This window comes from Balaenoptera ricei, chromosome 3 (genome assembly GCF_028023285.1).
Source record: "Balaenoptera ricei isolate mBalRic1 chromosome 3, mBalRic1.hap2, whole genome shotgun sequence".
In the NCBI taxonomy this organism is placed as follows: Eukaryota; Metazoa; Chordata; class Mammalia; order Artiodactyla; family Balaenopteridae; genus Balaenoptera; species Balaenoptera ricei.
Genome location: NC_082641.1, coordinates 48,791,193 through 48,810,454, shown reverse-complemented (window position 1 = coordinate 48,810,454; position 19,262 = coordinate 48,791,193). Strand labels below are relative to the sequence as shown.

At 36.6% G+C, this 19,262-nt stretch overlaps 1 protein-coding gene across 1 annotated transcript in view; it reads right to left on the bottom strand.

The window, feature by feature from the left end:
* Positions 1–19,262, bottom strand: part of ZSWIM6 (zinc finger SWIM-type containing 6) — a 197,427-nt gene that overhangs the window by 47,346 nt on the left and 130,819 nt on the right. Inside the window, exons 3-4 of the mRNA XM_059916442.1 lie at positions 7,694–7,842; positions 4,024–4,174 (exon numbers count right to left, since the gene is read on the bottom strand). Of these exons, the coding sequence (XP_059772425.1) occupies positions 4,024–4,174; positions 7,694–7,842 (300 nt within the window). The remainder of the gene's footprint in view (positions 1–4,023; positions 4,175–7,693; positions 7,843–19,262) is intronic.

Below are 19,262 nucleotides of genomic sequence, written 5' to 3'. Positions count from 1 at the left end.
ATACCACCTTGTTCTTGTGAACTGAGTGAGCACAGCTCAGAGCAGTAAGGCTCTTGCAATGGCAGCCCAGCCTCTCCCAAAGAAACAAGGTTACATGCTAGAGAGCAAAACACATGACTCAGCTCAGAGAGAAAGTGTTTAAAATTTGGGGAGGAAAACATATTATGCAATACATATTATGAAAATGAAAATTTAAGAATTTTTCCCTGTGCTAAAACTGTAATTAAATCTTATTTAACTGTTTCCTCTAATGACATCCATTTTAATTAGGTTTTAATAGACTGGCAGCCACAACCTATAGTTTTATGAAGCAAAATAAAATTACAGTCTTGGAAGACATTTAAGGAAAGAGAACCATCAACACAGATGAGAGGTTACAATACATCCCCTCATCCCTAAAGACCCCCACGGTAATTAAGTGTGCTGAACAGACAGCCATTAGGGCTAACAGTGGGTGTGCTCACCAATCTGCACTGGGCTTGAAATAACTCTTGAGATCCAAGGGTTATTTCTGTGATCCGTATTCCAGAAAATCTGCATGGAGTAAAGAACACAACTGAAAAGGTACGTATTCTATAGCTCTACCAAAGATGTGTAGCCACTACCAAATATGCAGCCTCTACTGTTGCAATGGGCTGTCTTAAGATTTTAATATATACATGTTCTTATAGCTGATCATGATACAAAAACACTCATCTTCAGAAGACTGCCATATGTTTGGGAAAATGAACATTATGTAGAGAAAGTAAAATTAATATATGAAAAACTGATTCACATGCAAGATAAACGTATCTGTAAATGAGATGCACTAAACAGGATCTTAATAGTATGCATCTGTATCTATTTCACACTACATTATGAAAATCAGGGAGTAAATCAGAAAAATTAACTCAGACCAAATGAATATCATAGGCATTTATTTTAGAAAAGAACTGAGCATAATCATTCCTTTGTTACCCAGAGGATGGGGCGAAGAAATTGGGCCTTTTGCTATCTCAAATAAGTACGCGTATCTTTATTTGAAAGAAAGAAAGAGTTAAATGAATATATGTTATTTCTAAAACTAATTTTGAAACATTGGTACTTAAATTTTAATAAATCACATATACTCAAAAACTTGTAAATCTTGGGGAGGGGGATATCTGATCCTATGAAAAAAATACAATTTTGTAATCTGGCTGACAATCTGATGCCTCTAAATCTCTCTGCCAAGAAGCAGTTCCTTGGCTAAGATACTCTTACTAGTACACTTTCATCAGATTAAGGCTTTCATGCCAGGAATTTTTTTTCTCCTGGGGTACCGGCCATTGCCAGAAATGGACCTATCCAATCTACCGGTGCTAAGGAGTTAAGCATCTGAGATTTAATTTAACAGTTTCAGCTTTATTAAGCTGTCACAGAGCGGCCCTACTTTGATAACAGTAGCTGCTCCAATTATGGCTTGGTTTAGGGTTGACAAGTATAATGATTCATTCGTGGCACATGAGAAGCAATAAAAGGTTGTTTTGCATTACAGCTTTAAAAATGTGGGCACTTTTTTCATTTAATTTGTCACTTAGCTTTTGCTAAGAGGACATTTAAATTGCAGTAAAAGGCAAATGGGGCTTTTAGTTTAAATGTAATCCCCATATTTAAATGATCTGTAATGGTGCAGTGTTGGAGTGGGAACACTATTGTCTCACAGTGGGTCCTGATGGTGACATGTGACATTTGTATTCAGGTCCTGTATTATCCATGTGGCTAAAGGGCTTCCAATTTCATTTCACAGCCAGAAGCCTGCAGAAAACACCAATTAACTTGCAGATCCCATTTGCCGACAAAACTCAGCCTCTTCTCAATGTCTGGCATCTGGCAGTGCTCAGCATTTAATTCCAAAGCAGAGCCTTGAAGCAATGTGAGCCCTGTGCAGGGGCACAAAGTCAAATTCCCCCATTTTCTTAAGAAGCAAAACTCTTTCCTTTTGTAGTCCAGAAGCAACTTTAAGTTAACTTTTTTGGTGAATGAATATTAAGATGTGATAACTGTTGTTACTCCTACATGAGATTCTTCACAGAACTTAGAACTCATTAAAATGGCAAGTGACCTCTGCTCACCATCACAGTATGTAGGAGAATTTATAGCAGTCTAGTGATGATTGGGTTCGGGGGAGGGAGGGTGATTTGTGAAAAAAAAAAATACAGGGCAAGAATATGTATTCTTCATCCTGGACTAAAGTGAAAGAACTTGTTTAAAGCCTGGTCCATAACTAGAAAAGTAGTCCATCAGAGGGTATAACTAGCATTAGCTAGTGGAAACTTCCACCTAATGAGAATTAATACTTTTGATTGAGGGCTGAGGTACATAATTTTCAAAGCCAACTTGCAAAAGTGAAATATGACTAATGGATTAAATGCAAACCCTGAAAATTTTATTTAACTATATCACTTGTACATTTTTTTGTTGGTAAAATTTTAGTTGGTATTTTCTTTCTAATTAGTTATTTGTTAATTCTAAGCTTCTTTAAGTACCAAAGCTCTTTAAATTTTATTCATTTAATATTAATCCAATAATAGTTCTTTTTTTTAATGCTAATCCTTTTTACTGCCATAAACCAACGAGTCAATTCAACAGTTACTACAGAGTTACAAGATTGAGGAGTCTTTACTTGTAAATCACTCAGTATTCTATAAAAATTTTTGTTTAAACCATGCATTACACTTGTGTTCTCCAACCACCACACCGGGCCCCCAAATATTTCCTTCCAATACATTGAAAGGATCCACTGTAGTTACAGATTGATTGAAATTTTGATTGAGGGAAAGGCCACTAAGCATTACTTCAGGTGACCCAAGGGAAGTACTAAGATTAAGTTATTACAAGATACTTAATAAAAATATTAGGGAAAAAGGTCAACAAATATCTAACAGCTGGCAAATAGCAGACACACGTTAAAAAACAAACAACAAAACAAACAAGACTTGTCATCCACAGCCCAGTTCCTGAACATACATCCTATTAATGGGAAAAAGGAAACTTTGGTGTCCAATTCTCTACCAACCTGCTGTACAACCCTAGGTCACACTATGTCATTTTGTGGAAGTCTTCTAACCTCCTCAGACTTCAGTTTCCTTATCTGTAAACAGTGCATCTCAAAGGTCCCTTCCAAGCATTATTATCATGTGGTATCTTCACAGACATCAGCCTCTCTTGGTCTAGACATGGGATCAATAGCATGATGTGGTCCATCATTAGCCAAGAGGAAGACAGAAGGTGAAGATATGAAGACTTCTACTATTCAATTACACTGAAACTAGGATCTTCTAGTAAATATACGTATAACATAAAATTAATACAGGCATTGACAAAATATTTGCCAAAAATTCCATTTGTCACATATAGATTTCTTAATAGACAAGATAACAAATACATTATTAATTTCCCTAGCAATGAGCATTGAGTAACAAGAGTCATCCCCCCCAAACTTCCCAGTAAACATGAGTAGTAGATTTCTCATTTTTTCAACCACCTGCTATATTTATATCTTTACCACCACGGATTTGGAAAGCAATAAAAATTAGAGTTTGCCATGTCTTTTCCATTCTGACAATCAACAGTCCATCTAAGTCAATAATAATGAAAAAAATGAAATGAATATTCAAGCTACTTTTGATACTTTTAATGTGGGCAAAAGGGGAAAACAGCCAAATTTTAGCTGAACTGATTACAATATCAGTCTAGAAATAAGTAATCAGTTCTATTATACCAAATACCTGTTTTGAAATATAGCTTTTTTTTTTCAAATATTTAAAAGCAGATCCTGGGCTTGCTTTCCTCAACACCAGACAATTCCCCAAAAACACTGCCAAGATTGGTTCCTGCAAATGCCTCATTCTTCCTATTCTTCTAACAAGTGTATAATGGCAACAAGTTCATATAAAAGTAGCTCTCTCTCCTGCAGTACTCTGACCATGCTCTTTAAACATTCAACCATGGTCTTTGTCCACACACAACTCAATGGCAATCCATCAGGAAATTTATACTTACCCAGCTCATCCCAGAGCTGCCTATATTTGTCAGTCATTGCGGTGCCTTGTTGCCTCCAAAGTGACAGACGAGGGTCGGCCATGAACTGCTCTGTTATCAAAGTCAACATTCGGGCCCCGTTTGAGTCCCTCATCTTCAACATCTCCCGCACCTAGTGGGGAAAAAACAGACCTTCAGAAAAATGTTTAAAAATGAACAGCAATACAGAGACAGACTACTTTATTTCTTTGGGGAAGCAGGGTGGGGTGGTGGTGGTGGTGATGGTGAAGTCTTGACACCATCCTTCTTAAGCAAACAAAAGTTGTTAAAAACGAGCCTCTGAGGGACTTGCCTGGCAGCCTAGTGGTTAAGACTTCACCTTCCAATGCAGGGGGTGTGGGTTTGATCCCTGGTCAGGGAGCTAAGGTCCCACATGCGTCGTGGCCAAAAAAACAAAATATAAAACAGAAGCAGTAATGTAACAAATTCAATAAAGACTTAAAAAAAAAAAAAAGTCCACATCAAAAAAAAAAAAAACTTAAAAAAAAGAAAAAAACAACAAAAAAATGAGCCTCTGCCGTAAATGGCAATTTAATCAGAGAACTGACCATTAATTTTTTAAAATTATGTTTTAGAATCCACACAAGGAAAAGAAATTTGTGTAACTTCCCAATTTTCCCCCAAAATGTTTTTTGTTAGCCTACATAAAAATAATACCAAAATAAACAAGACAAATCATTTGGCACCTTCCTGACTCCCTAACTGATTGCACTTACCACCAGAGTAGTAGAGTCTAAAGCACTGTACTGAGAACTCTTTAGAGATCTTCTAAATTGATCTGATAGTGTTTATAATAATAGCATCTGTCCTTCCGTTTTTTTTAAAAAGAGCTTTATTGAGACGTAATTCACGTACATACAATTCACCAATTTAAACTGTACAATTTAAACCTCTTTCAGTGGTTTTTAGTATATTCAAGTACAGGTTCTACAAGTGCCTCATTTTTTGAGGTAAATTAGTAATTTCACTAGATTCTTTCTCACCGAGGATTTCGATGTAAAGAGCAACAGCATACTTCTATCCACTCGGATGGGACTGTTTCTGCAATGGTAAGAGGAAATGTAAAGGGCTGTAGGTTCAGAACTCTCTTGCTCCAAATGAGCAATCCTTGAAGCAGAATCATAACCACTGACCTAGTAAGTTAACTTGGCTTCTCTGCTGGAACCTCAAGCTCTGTCCATTATTCTTCTGTTACATTTCCCAAATAAACGAGAAAACAAGAAAAGAAACACAAGGCTAAGTTGCTCTACAGGAAATCCTAAATGAATCCATCCATTCTTAAAGTCTGTACCGCTATGTGTTCAATGAATAGGAATCCCAGCTGAACATCAGTTCTCTGTGTAGAAAATTAGTGGAGCAAGGTCATAAGTAGTAGATAAGGAGAGGGGAGTCCTTTTATTCAAAATTCTTTCTATGTGAAAGCCAAATGAAGGAGCAAACAGCAGATCTTCAATAAAGCAGCCTAAACCTCTAGATCAATAGGTTCTGCCTCAGTCCTGTACCCTGACAAGTAATGGAACCCTCCCCTCAAACCAGGCTTCAGAATTTGAGCCTTGTAGAGAACTCAAATGTACTTCTGCACTGAATCACAAGGGTATGCTTCCAGGAGGGTTTTTTCAGTAATCTTAAGAAGTACTAAAAAGGAGAAAGAAATGGAGTTGCCATTTATCGGACATCTTGCTAAAGAGTTTTACATTCATGCTTACCTTTTAATCTTCACAACAACCATATAAAGTAGGCCAGATTATAAGCCCCATTTTACAAATTATAAAGCCAAAGGACAAGAGGAACCACTGGAATCAGAACCCAGATCTGCCTTAACTCTGGAAGTTATGCCATTTCCAAAATTAGATGTTGCTCTTACTTCATATGGCTTATACAATGTGTACATCATATATGAGGATAAAAATAGCAACTGCAGGTCAGTCTAATACCTCTTTCACATTGCTTCCACTAGGCCACAGTGTACTCTCTGCTGATACGAGAAGCTATGAAGTACTTCCTGTGTGTCTAAATATACCAAAACTTTAATATTACCTCTATATATCATAGATTTAATTTAGTATTTATTTTCCTAATAAATTTCTAACCTACTACTCAGTTAGCAATAGCAATGAAAATAAATGCTTTACTATTAAGCATACAAACCAGAACTATTAACCAATACTCAAATACATATACATTAATTACAGCCTAATGGTAATTAATTTTCAGACTGTTGACTGTGAGGTATTACAAGAGTCTGAAGTGCCTATGAATTACCAAAGAATGATTAAATCATGTGAAATAATTTTAGAGTTAAATGTATTTTTACTGTAATCTAATTCTTGAAAAATTGGCAATCTAAGTATGGTATATAGAATAAATCTTTTTTTTTTTTTTAAGGCTCCATCACGTGGCATGCTGGATCTTAGTTCCCTGACCAGGGATTGAGCCTGTGCCCCCTGCATTGGGAGCATGGAGTTTTAACCACTGAACCACCAGGGAAGTCCCAGGATAAAACTTCACTTAAAGGGTTTTCATTAATCAGAATATACTAATTTTTGGCTATAAGCAGTAACAGAGTTTACTCTAATTCTTCTGAACTAAAAAAGCTTTTAATTATTATGAATATTAGAGAAGTTGTTTAACAGAAGTATCAATGAACAAAAACCAATTTGAATACGTTATCTATAAAGATGGCTGTACCCCCAATGAAAAGACATTGCTTTAATATTATTTAAAAAGCATTTTATCCAGTATTTAGATATGTGTTTATGGTACTAAGAGTTCTGTGTAAAGCAACAGACACAGCTTCTGTTCACAATGAACTTATAATGAAGATAACTTTGTTTCTTAGGCTATCAAATTTTGGTGATGAAAATTAACATTTACCAAGGCCCAACTACTGTTAGACACCATTATCATTTAACACCATAATCACAACAACTTGAATGGATGTGCTACTATTAGCTAATTTTATAGATGAGGAAACTGACTTAAATAACTTGCCAAGGTACATACACTCAATAAGATTTAGAACTGAGATTTAAACCCAGGTTTGTATGACTCCAAAGTTTATGCTCTTGAAACTAATTTAAAGATATTGACATTAAACTAATTATATAAAGCACATCTTAAGGACTATATTCAAAGGTATGCTCTACTTGGGAAAATTAACTAGAAGAAGAAAAAACTTGAAAAGATGGCATTTCAAATAACATTGAGCTATTTTATTTTTAGTACTGAACAGTTTTTCAAAATTGTATAAATTGCCACCATTTTATTAATAAGAGCTGAGAAAGACAAAAATGGCCCATATCTTGTCTAAAGACACCTAAGTAAATTAATGCTTGCATTACAACACAGAAGTCTCTAATGGTTGATAATAACCTAGTCTATTCTTCCCCCCACCCCCCGTTTGGCCATGCCACATGGCTTGCAGGATCTTAGTTCCCCAACCAAGGATTGAACCAGGGCCCTGGCAATGAAAGCACCAAGTTCTAACCACTGGAACGCCAGGGAATTCCCAATTCTTAAAAAAATAAATAAGAATTTAAAAAGAAGCCTTTATCCTATTGTAAACATGATCATATATACTTTCTATAAATGTATATATTTAGAATATTTCTTTAAAAATAAAAAGTCATACCTTTGCAAAGAGCAAATTAAGCTGCTTCCCTGATCCGTGGTACCCGCCCTGGGAAAGGAACAGTTTAACCTGTTCTTGAACCTGCTCTTCATCTAAGTGCCAGCAGTTTTCATCATCTATACTAGCACCTGCTGTTGGATCAGGAGCACCTAGAAATAGAAAGAAAAAAATAACACATATGCTAGGAAAAACTCTGGGCTAAAAGGGCTCTGATAATAAACTCGAAAAGAATTAAGATTCTGTATTTTTTGCCTAAACACTTTTTAATCCAATCTCAATTTCAATATACATACAAATGTATGACCGAAAATAAATGTAAAAATTATTCTTTTATTGCCAGAACTTTGCTGATTTGTGCTAAGCCAAAGGGCGATGACTTTAGAGCTGAGAGGTTTCCCTTTTTTAAGATCAGAGACTATACCGTTGGAGATGAGTTTACAGGTTCTCTAAAGAAAAAAAAATTCACAAAAATGTCTCACTGTAAATATGTGATGTTTATAAAAGCTCTACTGTGTAGGACACGTTAGTAAAATGTTTTTCAGAGACATCAGAAAAATATGAAACAAAGTAAACTCAGCAGCGTATTTCTCTTTACTATGTTAATTCAAGAAGCTTTCACCATTATCTGCTGCTGTATAAACTACACGCTGACATAAGTCTTTAGTTGCAGAAAACCAAAGATTAAAAAGGGAAATCAAGCCACATGGGAACAGGCAGTGCAGCTGTTGTACTAAACCAGGCTGTAGTATCACCTTGCCAAAACTGCGTAAATATTTTATTGCTGAAGTATGCATAAAAGATAACAGCTACCTAACAAGCCCTGTGTGTAGACTACCTTAGAAACTCAAAAATTCCCCAGATATTTAGGCAGGTGAAAATTGTTTCATTATTTATTAATAAAATAAAATAAAATAAAATGGTATTTAAGGCCTAAGATTCATAAGTAATACAAAAACTAAAATCTCTTCTCAATAGTGTTTCATTGCCTTATCAACCCTTAAAAAAATACATTTGTAGGTGTGGTTCTACACTTCTTTTCTTTTAATGATCTAATGCAGACTCAATTGGCCGAGGAAATGATCACTAAGATGTGCTTAGAACCAGGGTCCATTAGTCCCTAGGAGGAAGACAATGGGTCTGTGAACCTCCCTGAAAAAGTGTGCATTCATTCATTCAGCTGACATATTTACTGAGTGAGTGCCCTCTGCTAGACTTGGGGATGGACTGGGGTACAAAATAGAATTCCTCTCCTCACAGAATTTACCATCTAGTTCAATGGCTTTCAAACTTTTTTGACTAAGACCCACAATAAGAAATATAATTTATATCATACTCAATACACCTGTGTATCTGGACACTTACATCATCACACCTATTTATTAATCTGAAGCAAAGGTATAATGAAAAAATACCCTTATTGTAAGTGAAGAGGTCTGATATTTTCTATACTATTTTATTTTTTAAAAAGGTCTGTCATAATTTTTAAAACTGATTTCATAATGTATAATGGGTTGCAATCCACTATATGAGAAACACTGTTTTAAGTATGTGAAATAAATATCAAATGTAATAATCACACATACAAATTTACAATAATAAATGAACTAATTGTTCATAGGGGAGGACAAAGTGCCAGGAGATCGTATCAGAGAGCTCTGACCCGGCCTTGAATTGGCAGAATAAGCATACCTTGAGGAAATGGAATTTGAGCTGAGATCTGCCTTTAAATAGATAAGAAGATAAATTAAGGCAGGAAAAGGAAGCACTGGGTCTGCATGTGAGACTAAGAGCTTAGGCAGAGGTCTCGGGCATAAAGGAACATGGTACGTGGATGAAACAAAAGATAGTCCATGTCCATGCAACTCAAAAGTAGATGATAAGGAAGAAGAGCAATACAAGACAACTCTAGAGAAGAGAAGGGACAACTCTTGCCAGGCCAGAGAGCCCTGACAAGTGAGGAGCTTAGTTTTTCTCCCTAAAAGTAATGAATAGGAATTCATGACAAGGTTATCCAAAGTGGAAGAATGGAATACTCTAGATAGTAAAAGATGTTCTGTCCTGATGTACATCAATTTCAACATTCCTGTCATGGAATATTATGCAGCCATAAAAATGAATGTGAAGATTCTTTACTTACTACAATGGAAAGATAGCCAGGATATACTGTGGAATGAAAAAAAAAAATCAAGGTGAAGAAAAGTATACATACTGTGCCACCTTTTATGTAAATGAAGATTTATATAAAGAAGATTTAAAAAGAGCTTATGTGTTAGTATTCCCTTACCTATGCATAAAATATCTTGTAAGAATGATTAGAATGAGCAACCCAGTTACATGAGGGAAGGACGTTCTTCACTGAATACCTTTTTCATACTTTTAAAATCTTAAAACCACATGAATATATTCATGTATCTAAAAATATCTCTAAAGTGTGGAGAATGGATAGGGAGCAAAAATATTTAAGAGTGGAACAGTGAGGGTGATATATTGATGATACAATATAGAAAGGATAATAATGGTAGCTTAAAAAACATCAGTGAGAACAGAAATGGAGAACTTGACAGAAATTCAGGATATAAAAGCAAAAGAACTTGGTGAAGAAGTAGATATATGAGATATGGGCGATCAGGGGGCTGAGAGAGACATGGTTTTCTGGATTAAACAATTGGATGAAATACTGGACAACTCACTGACACACAGACCACCAGCAGGATCAGTTTCGGGGGTGGGAGGGACAGTGTTTAGATCATAAGCTCAATTTTATTTTTATTATTATTACTATTTTTAAAAAATTTTTGGCCGCACCGCACAGAATGCGGGATCTTAGTTCCCTGACCAGGGATTGAACCCACACCCCCTACAGTGGAAGTGCAGAGTCTTAACCACTGGACCGCCAGGGAAGTCCATGAGTTCAGTTTTAGACATGGTGAATTTCAAGTACCTCTGAGATAGCTGGCCAAGAAGAGGGGACAGAATTTCAAGTAGGGAGCTGGATATACTATGGGACACAATACAGGGTAAAGAGAGCATCTAAGATGGAACCCTAAGGAAGGCCAACACTTAAAGGCTGGGCAAGAGAATAAGGAAGGATAGCAATGGGAACGAGTAGCCTATTAGGAAGAGCAGGAGAAACTGGCTCTTCCAGAAGGCAGAGAAAGCTGTTCCAAGTAGGGAGTTATTTAAGCTACCAGAGAGCAAGGATTATATCTGCCCTGTTCACCACTACCTCCTAACACCTAGCTGGTGTTTGCCATTATCAGGCAATCAAGTACTGGGAGGAATGGGGGGAAAAGAGGGAGAGAGAAAGGCATAAATACATTCCACCCCTACCAAGAAAAGGAATCCTAACAGAAAGGAACCACTGCTAAAGTATCCTCACATGCATTATCTCATCTTCTTCTCACAATGTCCCCTGGAGGTGAGTATAGCTCTGATCCCCTTTCTACAGAAGAAGAAACAGGTTCAGAGTGGTTACGACTTGTCCACAGCCACAATGCCAAATCCGGTCTCCCATTTCTCTCCCCTGCTGAAGAATATATCCCAGAACCCTGGAGCTCAAGTTTAACCCTGAAGGTACCAAGGCAGCAGTTACCAACCGTAAATCAAAGATAAATTTAAGGAAGGATACTGAGATCTGTTAGCGTGTTTCTCTTTTACAGGAAAATTTAAGGACACACAACGTTGTGAAGAGTTAACTAACTACTGGGGTTACATCTGTAACCCCTAATCTAGCTCATCCCTTTGATTCTAGAGAAAGACAGACACAGACTCACAGACACAGACACACAACTGCACAAAGACAGGCCACCACTTCCTCAACCCTAAACTTCTATAATGTAGGAATAAAAAATTAAGTAATCAGTTGATAAATAAAACATAAATTTACTCTAAACACAGCTCAACATTTTAGGAATAAAGACATGTACACTTTACATTATAGACCAGGAAATTAATGTCTACAACAACAACCCCCCCCCCCAAAAGAGCAAATTTATTTATTAAACTTTTTTTTTTTTAATTTATTTTTGGCTGCATTGGGTCTTCGTTGCTGTGCGTGGGCTTTCTCTAGTTGAGGCGAGCGGGAGCTACTCCTCGCCGTGGTGCGCGGGCCTCCCACTGCAGTGGCCTCTCTCGTTGCGGAGCACGGGCTCCAGGCGTGCGGGCTTCAGTAGTTGTGACTCGCGGGCTCCAGAGCTCAGGCTCAGCAGTTGTGGCGCACGGGCCCAGTTGCTCCGTGGCATGTGGGATCTCCCCAGACCAGGGATCGAACCCATGTCCCCTGCACTGGCAGGCAGATTCCCAACCACTGCGCCACCAGGGAAGTCCTATTTATTAAACTTTAATGCCAAAGTTTAAACACTTAAATCCTAACATGTCTTGATTACATGCATTAAAGTATTGCCCAAGCCTTGTATAAAATGTAGATTTGCAAAACTTATTTCTACTTGTTAACAGCTGTCTATAATCAAAGACAAACCTCTCGGCATTTAGCTTTGAGAAAGGTATGCAAAGAGAATCATAATTCATGTATTTATACATTTGCTATTAGATATTCCCCCAGTTGGGCAGGAACCAGAACCTGTGTATGTAAATTAAATGATCCATTAAAGTGTTTTAAAACCTATCATATTTTTTAACCCTTATTTATATTTATAATTATAAATGCTATAACTTTTACAAGTGTATAATTAATCTTTGTGAGCATTTTATTACTGAGGCTTAATTCTTCAAAGTTTCAAGCCTTCAGGGAAAGTGAAATTATCTGTTGAAAAAAGTGAAACAGTTTAATTATCTCTCACTCCCAGCTAGGGTGTGTGGATTTGATTCACTCTCCTACCTTGCTTACATAATGCCACAGGAGAAGAGCAAAGGAGAGTTCAGAGACAAGAAGGACGACTGTCCAAGTCTTTGGCTTTCCCTGCCTGCTACTTGATTTGGTTCTGATTTAGTTTTGATTTACCCCAATGCCAAAAACTCTTACCCCAGCGGTTCCCAAAATTAGGAGTATATCAAAACTCCTGAGGCACACCGTGAAAAACAGATGCTTAGGCACCACTTCAGACCTACTGAATCAGAATCTTTGTCACAGATAAAAAGGCAGGGGCAGTGGAGGTGGGGAGTGTGGCTGGGAAACACTAGTCTATATTTGGAGAGAATCTTAAACATGGTGGCACATTTTGGATCTTAGTTTTGAAAAGTATTCAGGGTCCTAAGTCATCAGACAGACGCCTCTCCAGCGTACTGACTGAAGTAAATTTAGGACATATTGACTGAGATATCTGTCTCTTGTCACAAAAACGGTCACTTCTAAGCACTGGGCAACACCAAATCATTCTGCAAATTTTAAACTGAGATATTAAGACATGTTCACAACTGGCTTATACTATGTTTGGTATGTGGAATTTTCCACAGCTTTGGGTTCTAATGGGGAACTTAAAGCTTTCTCTTTTCTTAAACTGCTGGAAAACAAATTCAAACAAGAAGTGAAAGGCTTTAGTTTACATCTTCATCTTAACTGTGACCTAACTGCTTTAGTAACACTGTTGTCCAAATAATGCTTTAAGCGTTTTATATTTATGTAGCAGTGTTCTTTTTTGTTAAAATTAAATTGTCAAATTCAGTCTACAGAGGCAGAATGCAGGCAGCAGATGTCTACACTGCAGAGGTGATTAATTCAGCCTCTTTTGCAGGACCTATAGAAGAATGCCATCTCCTACAGTTTTAGTGCCTGCTGTTAAAGATAGGAAACATTAAGTCTGTGGCTTACAAAGACACCAGTACACCTGTCTTATAAGCTGAAGGCAAAATCCTGACATCAACCATTGGCACCAAGAGAGGAAAGGCAAGGCAGCAAACTTGAGAGATTCAGGCTCAGAAAAAAATCTTTAGAGAGGACAAGAACTAGAAGACCACTGAAAAATAATGTGCATTGAATAAACACACACTTGAGAAAAGCTTTAAATTTTATTCTTACTGAAATCCCCATTTCTAGGTAGTGACTAATGCCTCCATTTCAATATACAATTTTGTGGTGGCTGAAAGAGCCAGATCCTTTATCACCTATTCTCAATGGTCAGTCCATGTAATTCTACTGCCATGAAGCAGTGTGGTGTCCTCTCCAGGAGCTGTTAGAGGACAACCTGTTTTCCTTAGCCTGCAGGCTAATGACAGAGAGAGCCCTGGCATGCACCAGGCTCTGCTCCCTCAACAAGCCACCTTCCCTTTAGCTAAATTCCAAGGAAATAAATAAGTAGCACGGTAATCAGGATATTATCTCAGGGAACTCAAATAGGCCTGTCAGGGTTTATAGCCCTTCCTCTATTCTTCTCCTCTCACCTGACTTTATTACTCATCTCTTATTATCATTTAATTTACTTCAGAAGTTCAATGATATACTTATTCATGTACAGAAATAATCATGTATTTTATATGGATAAAAAGCAATAAAATATTTGTACATTCACCAATGCTCATTTAAAAAATTCAGAGTATATGCATAGAGTGCTTAAGAGGTAAGTCATTTTCCATAACTTAGCTAACAAATGTATTAATGTATTAGCAATTACTTGGTACACAATCATAAATAATTAAATGCAAAGTTCTCAGAAAGTCTCATTTTTACATAACCTGACTCTTCAGATTTATTAAGAGAGATCTACTATGTTTGCAAGGTTCAAGAATGGTTTGCTCAGATTATTTTTAAAGATGATTTTTAAAAAAAAGTTCACAAATATTTTCCTCAACTGTCTTGAAGACTCACGTCAACTGCCACATCACAATGATGGAGATATAGCAACTCAGATTTACTCCTTTTTAACCCTCCTAACCTTATGAAATAGGCACTCTTTCCTAACCACGTTTTACAAATAAGAAAACAAAGCCCTGAAGAGATTCAGTTCCCTGCCTCCACTCAAAGAGCTGGAAAGCAAAGGGACCAGAATTCTAATGTAGGCTGTCTAACTTCTAAGCTCTTAAACACTCTGAATACTTTTACAGTGGGAGGTAAGAGAAACCTACAGGGAGGGAGATGGGAATAATAAGCTCATCTAGCCAACATGAAGACTTAGGATCAGTTAAAGGAGAGAGGGATGGCAAGGAAACTGATCACAGCTGGTAACAATTCTCCGAAAATTATGAGAGTTGGGGTAGTGTCAGAGATGGCTATAGGGTGTGAGGGAAGGCAAGATTTGGAGGTGAAAAGAGAAAGGATAAAGGGTATTGGGCTAAAAGTAACTTGGCTGTCTCTGCATTACCCTATCAAATACATGACGTGTCAGAGATGTGACTCCTCCCAATTAGGAGACAGAAGTCCTAAGATTACTTCTCATTTGCTAAAATGTTTTTTCATGTGAAGATGATCTTGTGTACATGATTGTATATTTCAACAATTTTTTAGAACAAAATAAAAATCATATTATGGAAACATCAAGGTCTAATTAAAACTTAAGGGAAAAACTGGTAATTTTTGGAGGGAAATTTGGCAGCAATTACAAAACCCAAAATGCCGATACCAATTGGTCTGGCATTTCTACTACTAAGAATCTATTCCTCAAAAGCATTTGCACAAATCCACACATACACAAAGAATGGTCACAGTAGCACTGCACATAGTAGGAAAAAAATGAAAACAACTTCAAAATCCTTCAGTATGTTAATGATTAAATATATCCAGAGTACATAATACTACATGCAACAGTTAACACAGTACAAGACCTATTTGTACTAACAAGAGAAGACAGTCATGATATATTAAAAGAAAAAAGAAACTGCAAAAAAAAGTTTTTAAAATTGTTTTTTAAAAATTGCATACGTGTGTGCACAAAGAAAACCCGCCTCTGAAGACTCTAAACCACACTGTCAGCCATGGTTTCCAGGGAATGAGGGAGCTACTGGAGACTAAGGCTGGGGAGCTGTTGGGAGCCAGTGAGTACTTGTCTTTTTATCTTCAGATACTTCTATACTTCCATACATCTTTTCAACATGCAGTCTTTTTCTTTTTTTTACTTTTAAGTTTCACACTACTGTACTTTGAGATAGCACATTTAAAGCAACTTTAATTCTGTCCTATAGATAGATTTGCTAATTACATTGACCACCAGTAGTAGGTCATACCTTTGTTTCACCAACTGTCAACACCAGAACGGTCTACAGTAGAAAGGATAATGCCTGTAATAACAAAATTATCTCCCTAGGATAACTGCACAAACTGGTTGCTAATGCAAGCCCAATTACAAGGACTATGACCTTCCACAGAGAAACAAAATGAAGAGAGATGTGACATGAGGCCTCCATCAAACAACTCCAACTGTCACTCACTGCTAGATTTGGAACAAGTATGTGCACAAGAATAAATCTCCAAGTTCTTAACAAGTACAAAATGGAATAAAAAATGATATGGTTACTTTTTTTTAAAGTATAGCTGATTTACAGTATTATATTAGTTTTAGGTGTACAGCATAGTGGTTCAGTATTTTTACAGATTACACTCCGTCAAAGGTTATTACAAGATAATGGCTATAAATTTCCTGTGCTATATACAATATATCCCTGTTGCTTATCTATTTTATACACAGTAGTTTGTATCTCTTAATCTCATACCCCTAATTTACCCCTCCCTTCCTTCTCTCTCCCCTCTGGTAACACTAATTTGTTTTCTGTGTCTGTAAGTCTGTTTCTGTTTTGCTATATACATTTGTTTTTATTATTTTTTAGATTCCACATATCAGTGATATCATATAGTATTTGCCCTTCCCTGTCTGACTTATTTCACTGAGCATAATAGTCTCTAGGTCCATCCATGTTGCTACAAGTAGCAAAATTTCATTCTTTTATATGGCCAAGTTGTATTCCAATGCATTTATATACCACTTCTTCTTTAACTATTTGTCAGTTGATGAACACTTGGGTTGCTTCCACATCTTGACTATTCTAGATAAATAGTGCTGCTATGAACATTGGGGTGCAAGTATCTTTTAGAATTAGTGTTTTCATTTTTACTGCATATATATTCAGGAGTGGATCATATGTTAGTTCTTTTTTTTTTTTTAATATTTATTTATTTAGGCTGTGCTGGGTCTTAGCTCCAGCATGAAGGATCTTTTTTAGTTGCAGCATGCGGACTCTTAGTTGTGGCATGCATGTGGGATCTAGTTCCCTGACCAGGGATCGAACCCGGGCCCCCTGCATCGGGAGTGTGAAGTCTTAGCCACTGGACCACCAGGGAAGTCTCGTTATTTCTATTTTTAGTTTTTGTTTTTTTGAGGAACCTCCATACTGTTTTCCACAGTGGTTGCAACAATTTACATTCCCACCATCAGTGTATGAGGGTTCCCTTTTCTCCACATCCTCTCCAACATTTGTTATTTGTAGACTTTTTGATGATTGTCACTCTGACAGGTGTGAGGTGATAGCTCATTGTTGTTTTAATTTGCATTTCTCTAATAATTAGTGATGTTGACCATCTTTTCATGTGTCTATTAGCCATCTGTATGTCTTCTTTGAAAAAATGTCTCTTCAGGTCTTTGCCCATTTTTTGAGTGGGTTTTTTTTTTTTTAAGATTTGATGAAAGTTCGTAATAATGCAATTGACAAGGAAATTTAGTTATTTCTGAGATATACATTTTAAAGTAATAACTAGAATTATGACTTATAACATTATACCAGAACATATAAGATTTTATTTTATTTTTATTTTTTTTGATTCTGAGTTGCATGAGCTGTTTGTATATTTTACATATTAATCCCTTGTCGGTCATATCATTTGCAAATATTTTCTCCCATTCCATAGGCTGTCTTATCGTTTTGTCAATGGTTTCCTTTGCTGTGCAAAAGCTTCGAAGTTTAATTAGGTCCTACTTGTTTATTTTTGCTTTTATTTCTTTTGCCTTAGGAGACAGATCCAAAAAAATATTGCCATGATTTATGTCAAGGAGTGTTCTGCCTATATTCTCTTCTAGAAGTTTTATGGTTCCAAGGTCTTACATTTAAGTCTTTAATCCATTTTGAATTTATTTTTGTTTATGGTGGGAGGAAATGTTCTAATCTCTGTTTCACATGTGGCTGTCCAGCTTTCCCAGAACCACATGTTGAAGAGACTGTCTTCTCTCCATTGTATATTCTTGCCCCCTTTGCTGTAGGTTAACTGACCATAGTTGTGTGAATTTATTTCTGGGCTCTCTATTCTGTTCCACTGATCTATGTGTCTGGTTTCTGTACCAGTACCACGCTGTTTTGATTACTGTAGCTTTGTAGTATAGTTTGAAGTGCGGGAGGGTGATAGCTCCAGCTTTGTTCTTTTCTCTCAAGATTGCTTTGGCCATTCTGGGTCTTTTGTGGTTCCATATGAATTTTAGGATTTTTTTGTCCTAGTTTTGTGGAAAATGTCATGGGTATTTTGATAGGGATTGCATCAAATCTGTAGATTGCCTTGGGTAGCATAGCCATTTTAACAATGTTAATTCTTCCAATTCAAGAGCACGAGATATCTTTCCATTTCTTTGTATCATCTTCAATTTTCTTCATCAGTGTTTTATTGTTTTCAGAGTATAGGTCTTTCACCTACTTGGTTAAGTTTATTCCTAGGTATTTTACTCTTTTTGATGCAATTTTTAACAGGACTTTTTTTTACATTCTTTTTCTGATATTTCATTGTTAGTGTATAGAAATGCAACAGATTTCTGTATATTAACCTTGCATCCTGCAACTTTACTGAATTCATTTACCAGTTTTTGGGTGGAGACTTTAGGGCTTTCTCTGCAAATAATGACAGTTTTACTTCTTCCCTTTCAATTTGGATGCCTTTTATTTGTTTTTCTTGTCTGATTGCTGTGGCGAGGTCTTCCAATACTATGTTAAATAGAAGTGGTGAGAGTGGGCATCCTTGTCTTGTTCCTGAACTTGGAAGAAAGGCTTTCAGCTTTTCACCACTGAGTATGATTTTAGCTATGGGTTTCTCATAAATGGCCTTTATTACATAATAAAGGACACTGTTACTTTTTGTTTAACAAACTGTGAGTGCCCATTACATCTTTTTTTGTTTGTTTTTTAATTTTTATTTATTTACTTATTTTTGGAGTACAGCTCCTTCCACAATGTTGTGTTGGCTTCTACTGCACAGCACAAGGAATCAGTCATACATATACATATATCCCCTCCCTTTTGGATTACCCTACCATTTAGGATACCACAGTGCATTAAGTAGAGTTCCCTCTGCTACACAGTATGTTCCCACCAGTTGTCTATTTTATACATAGTACCAATACTGTGTATCTGTCAATCCCAATCTCCCAATTCCTCCCACCCTCCCCCTTTCCCCCTTGGTATCCATACAACATTTGTTCTCTATGTCTGTGTCTCTATTTCTGCTTGGCAAATAAGGTCATCTATACCATTTTTAAAAATTCCACATATATGCATTAATATATGATATTTGTTTTTCTCTTTCTGACTTACTTCACTCTGTGTGACACTTGCTAGATCCATCCACGTCTCTACAAATGACCCAATTTCATTCCTTTTTATGGCTGAGTAATATTCCTTTGTATATATGTACCACATCTTCTTTATCTAT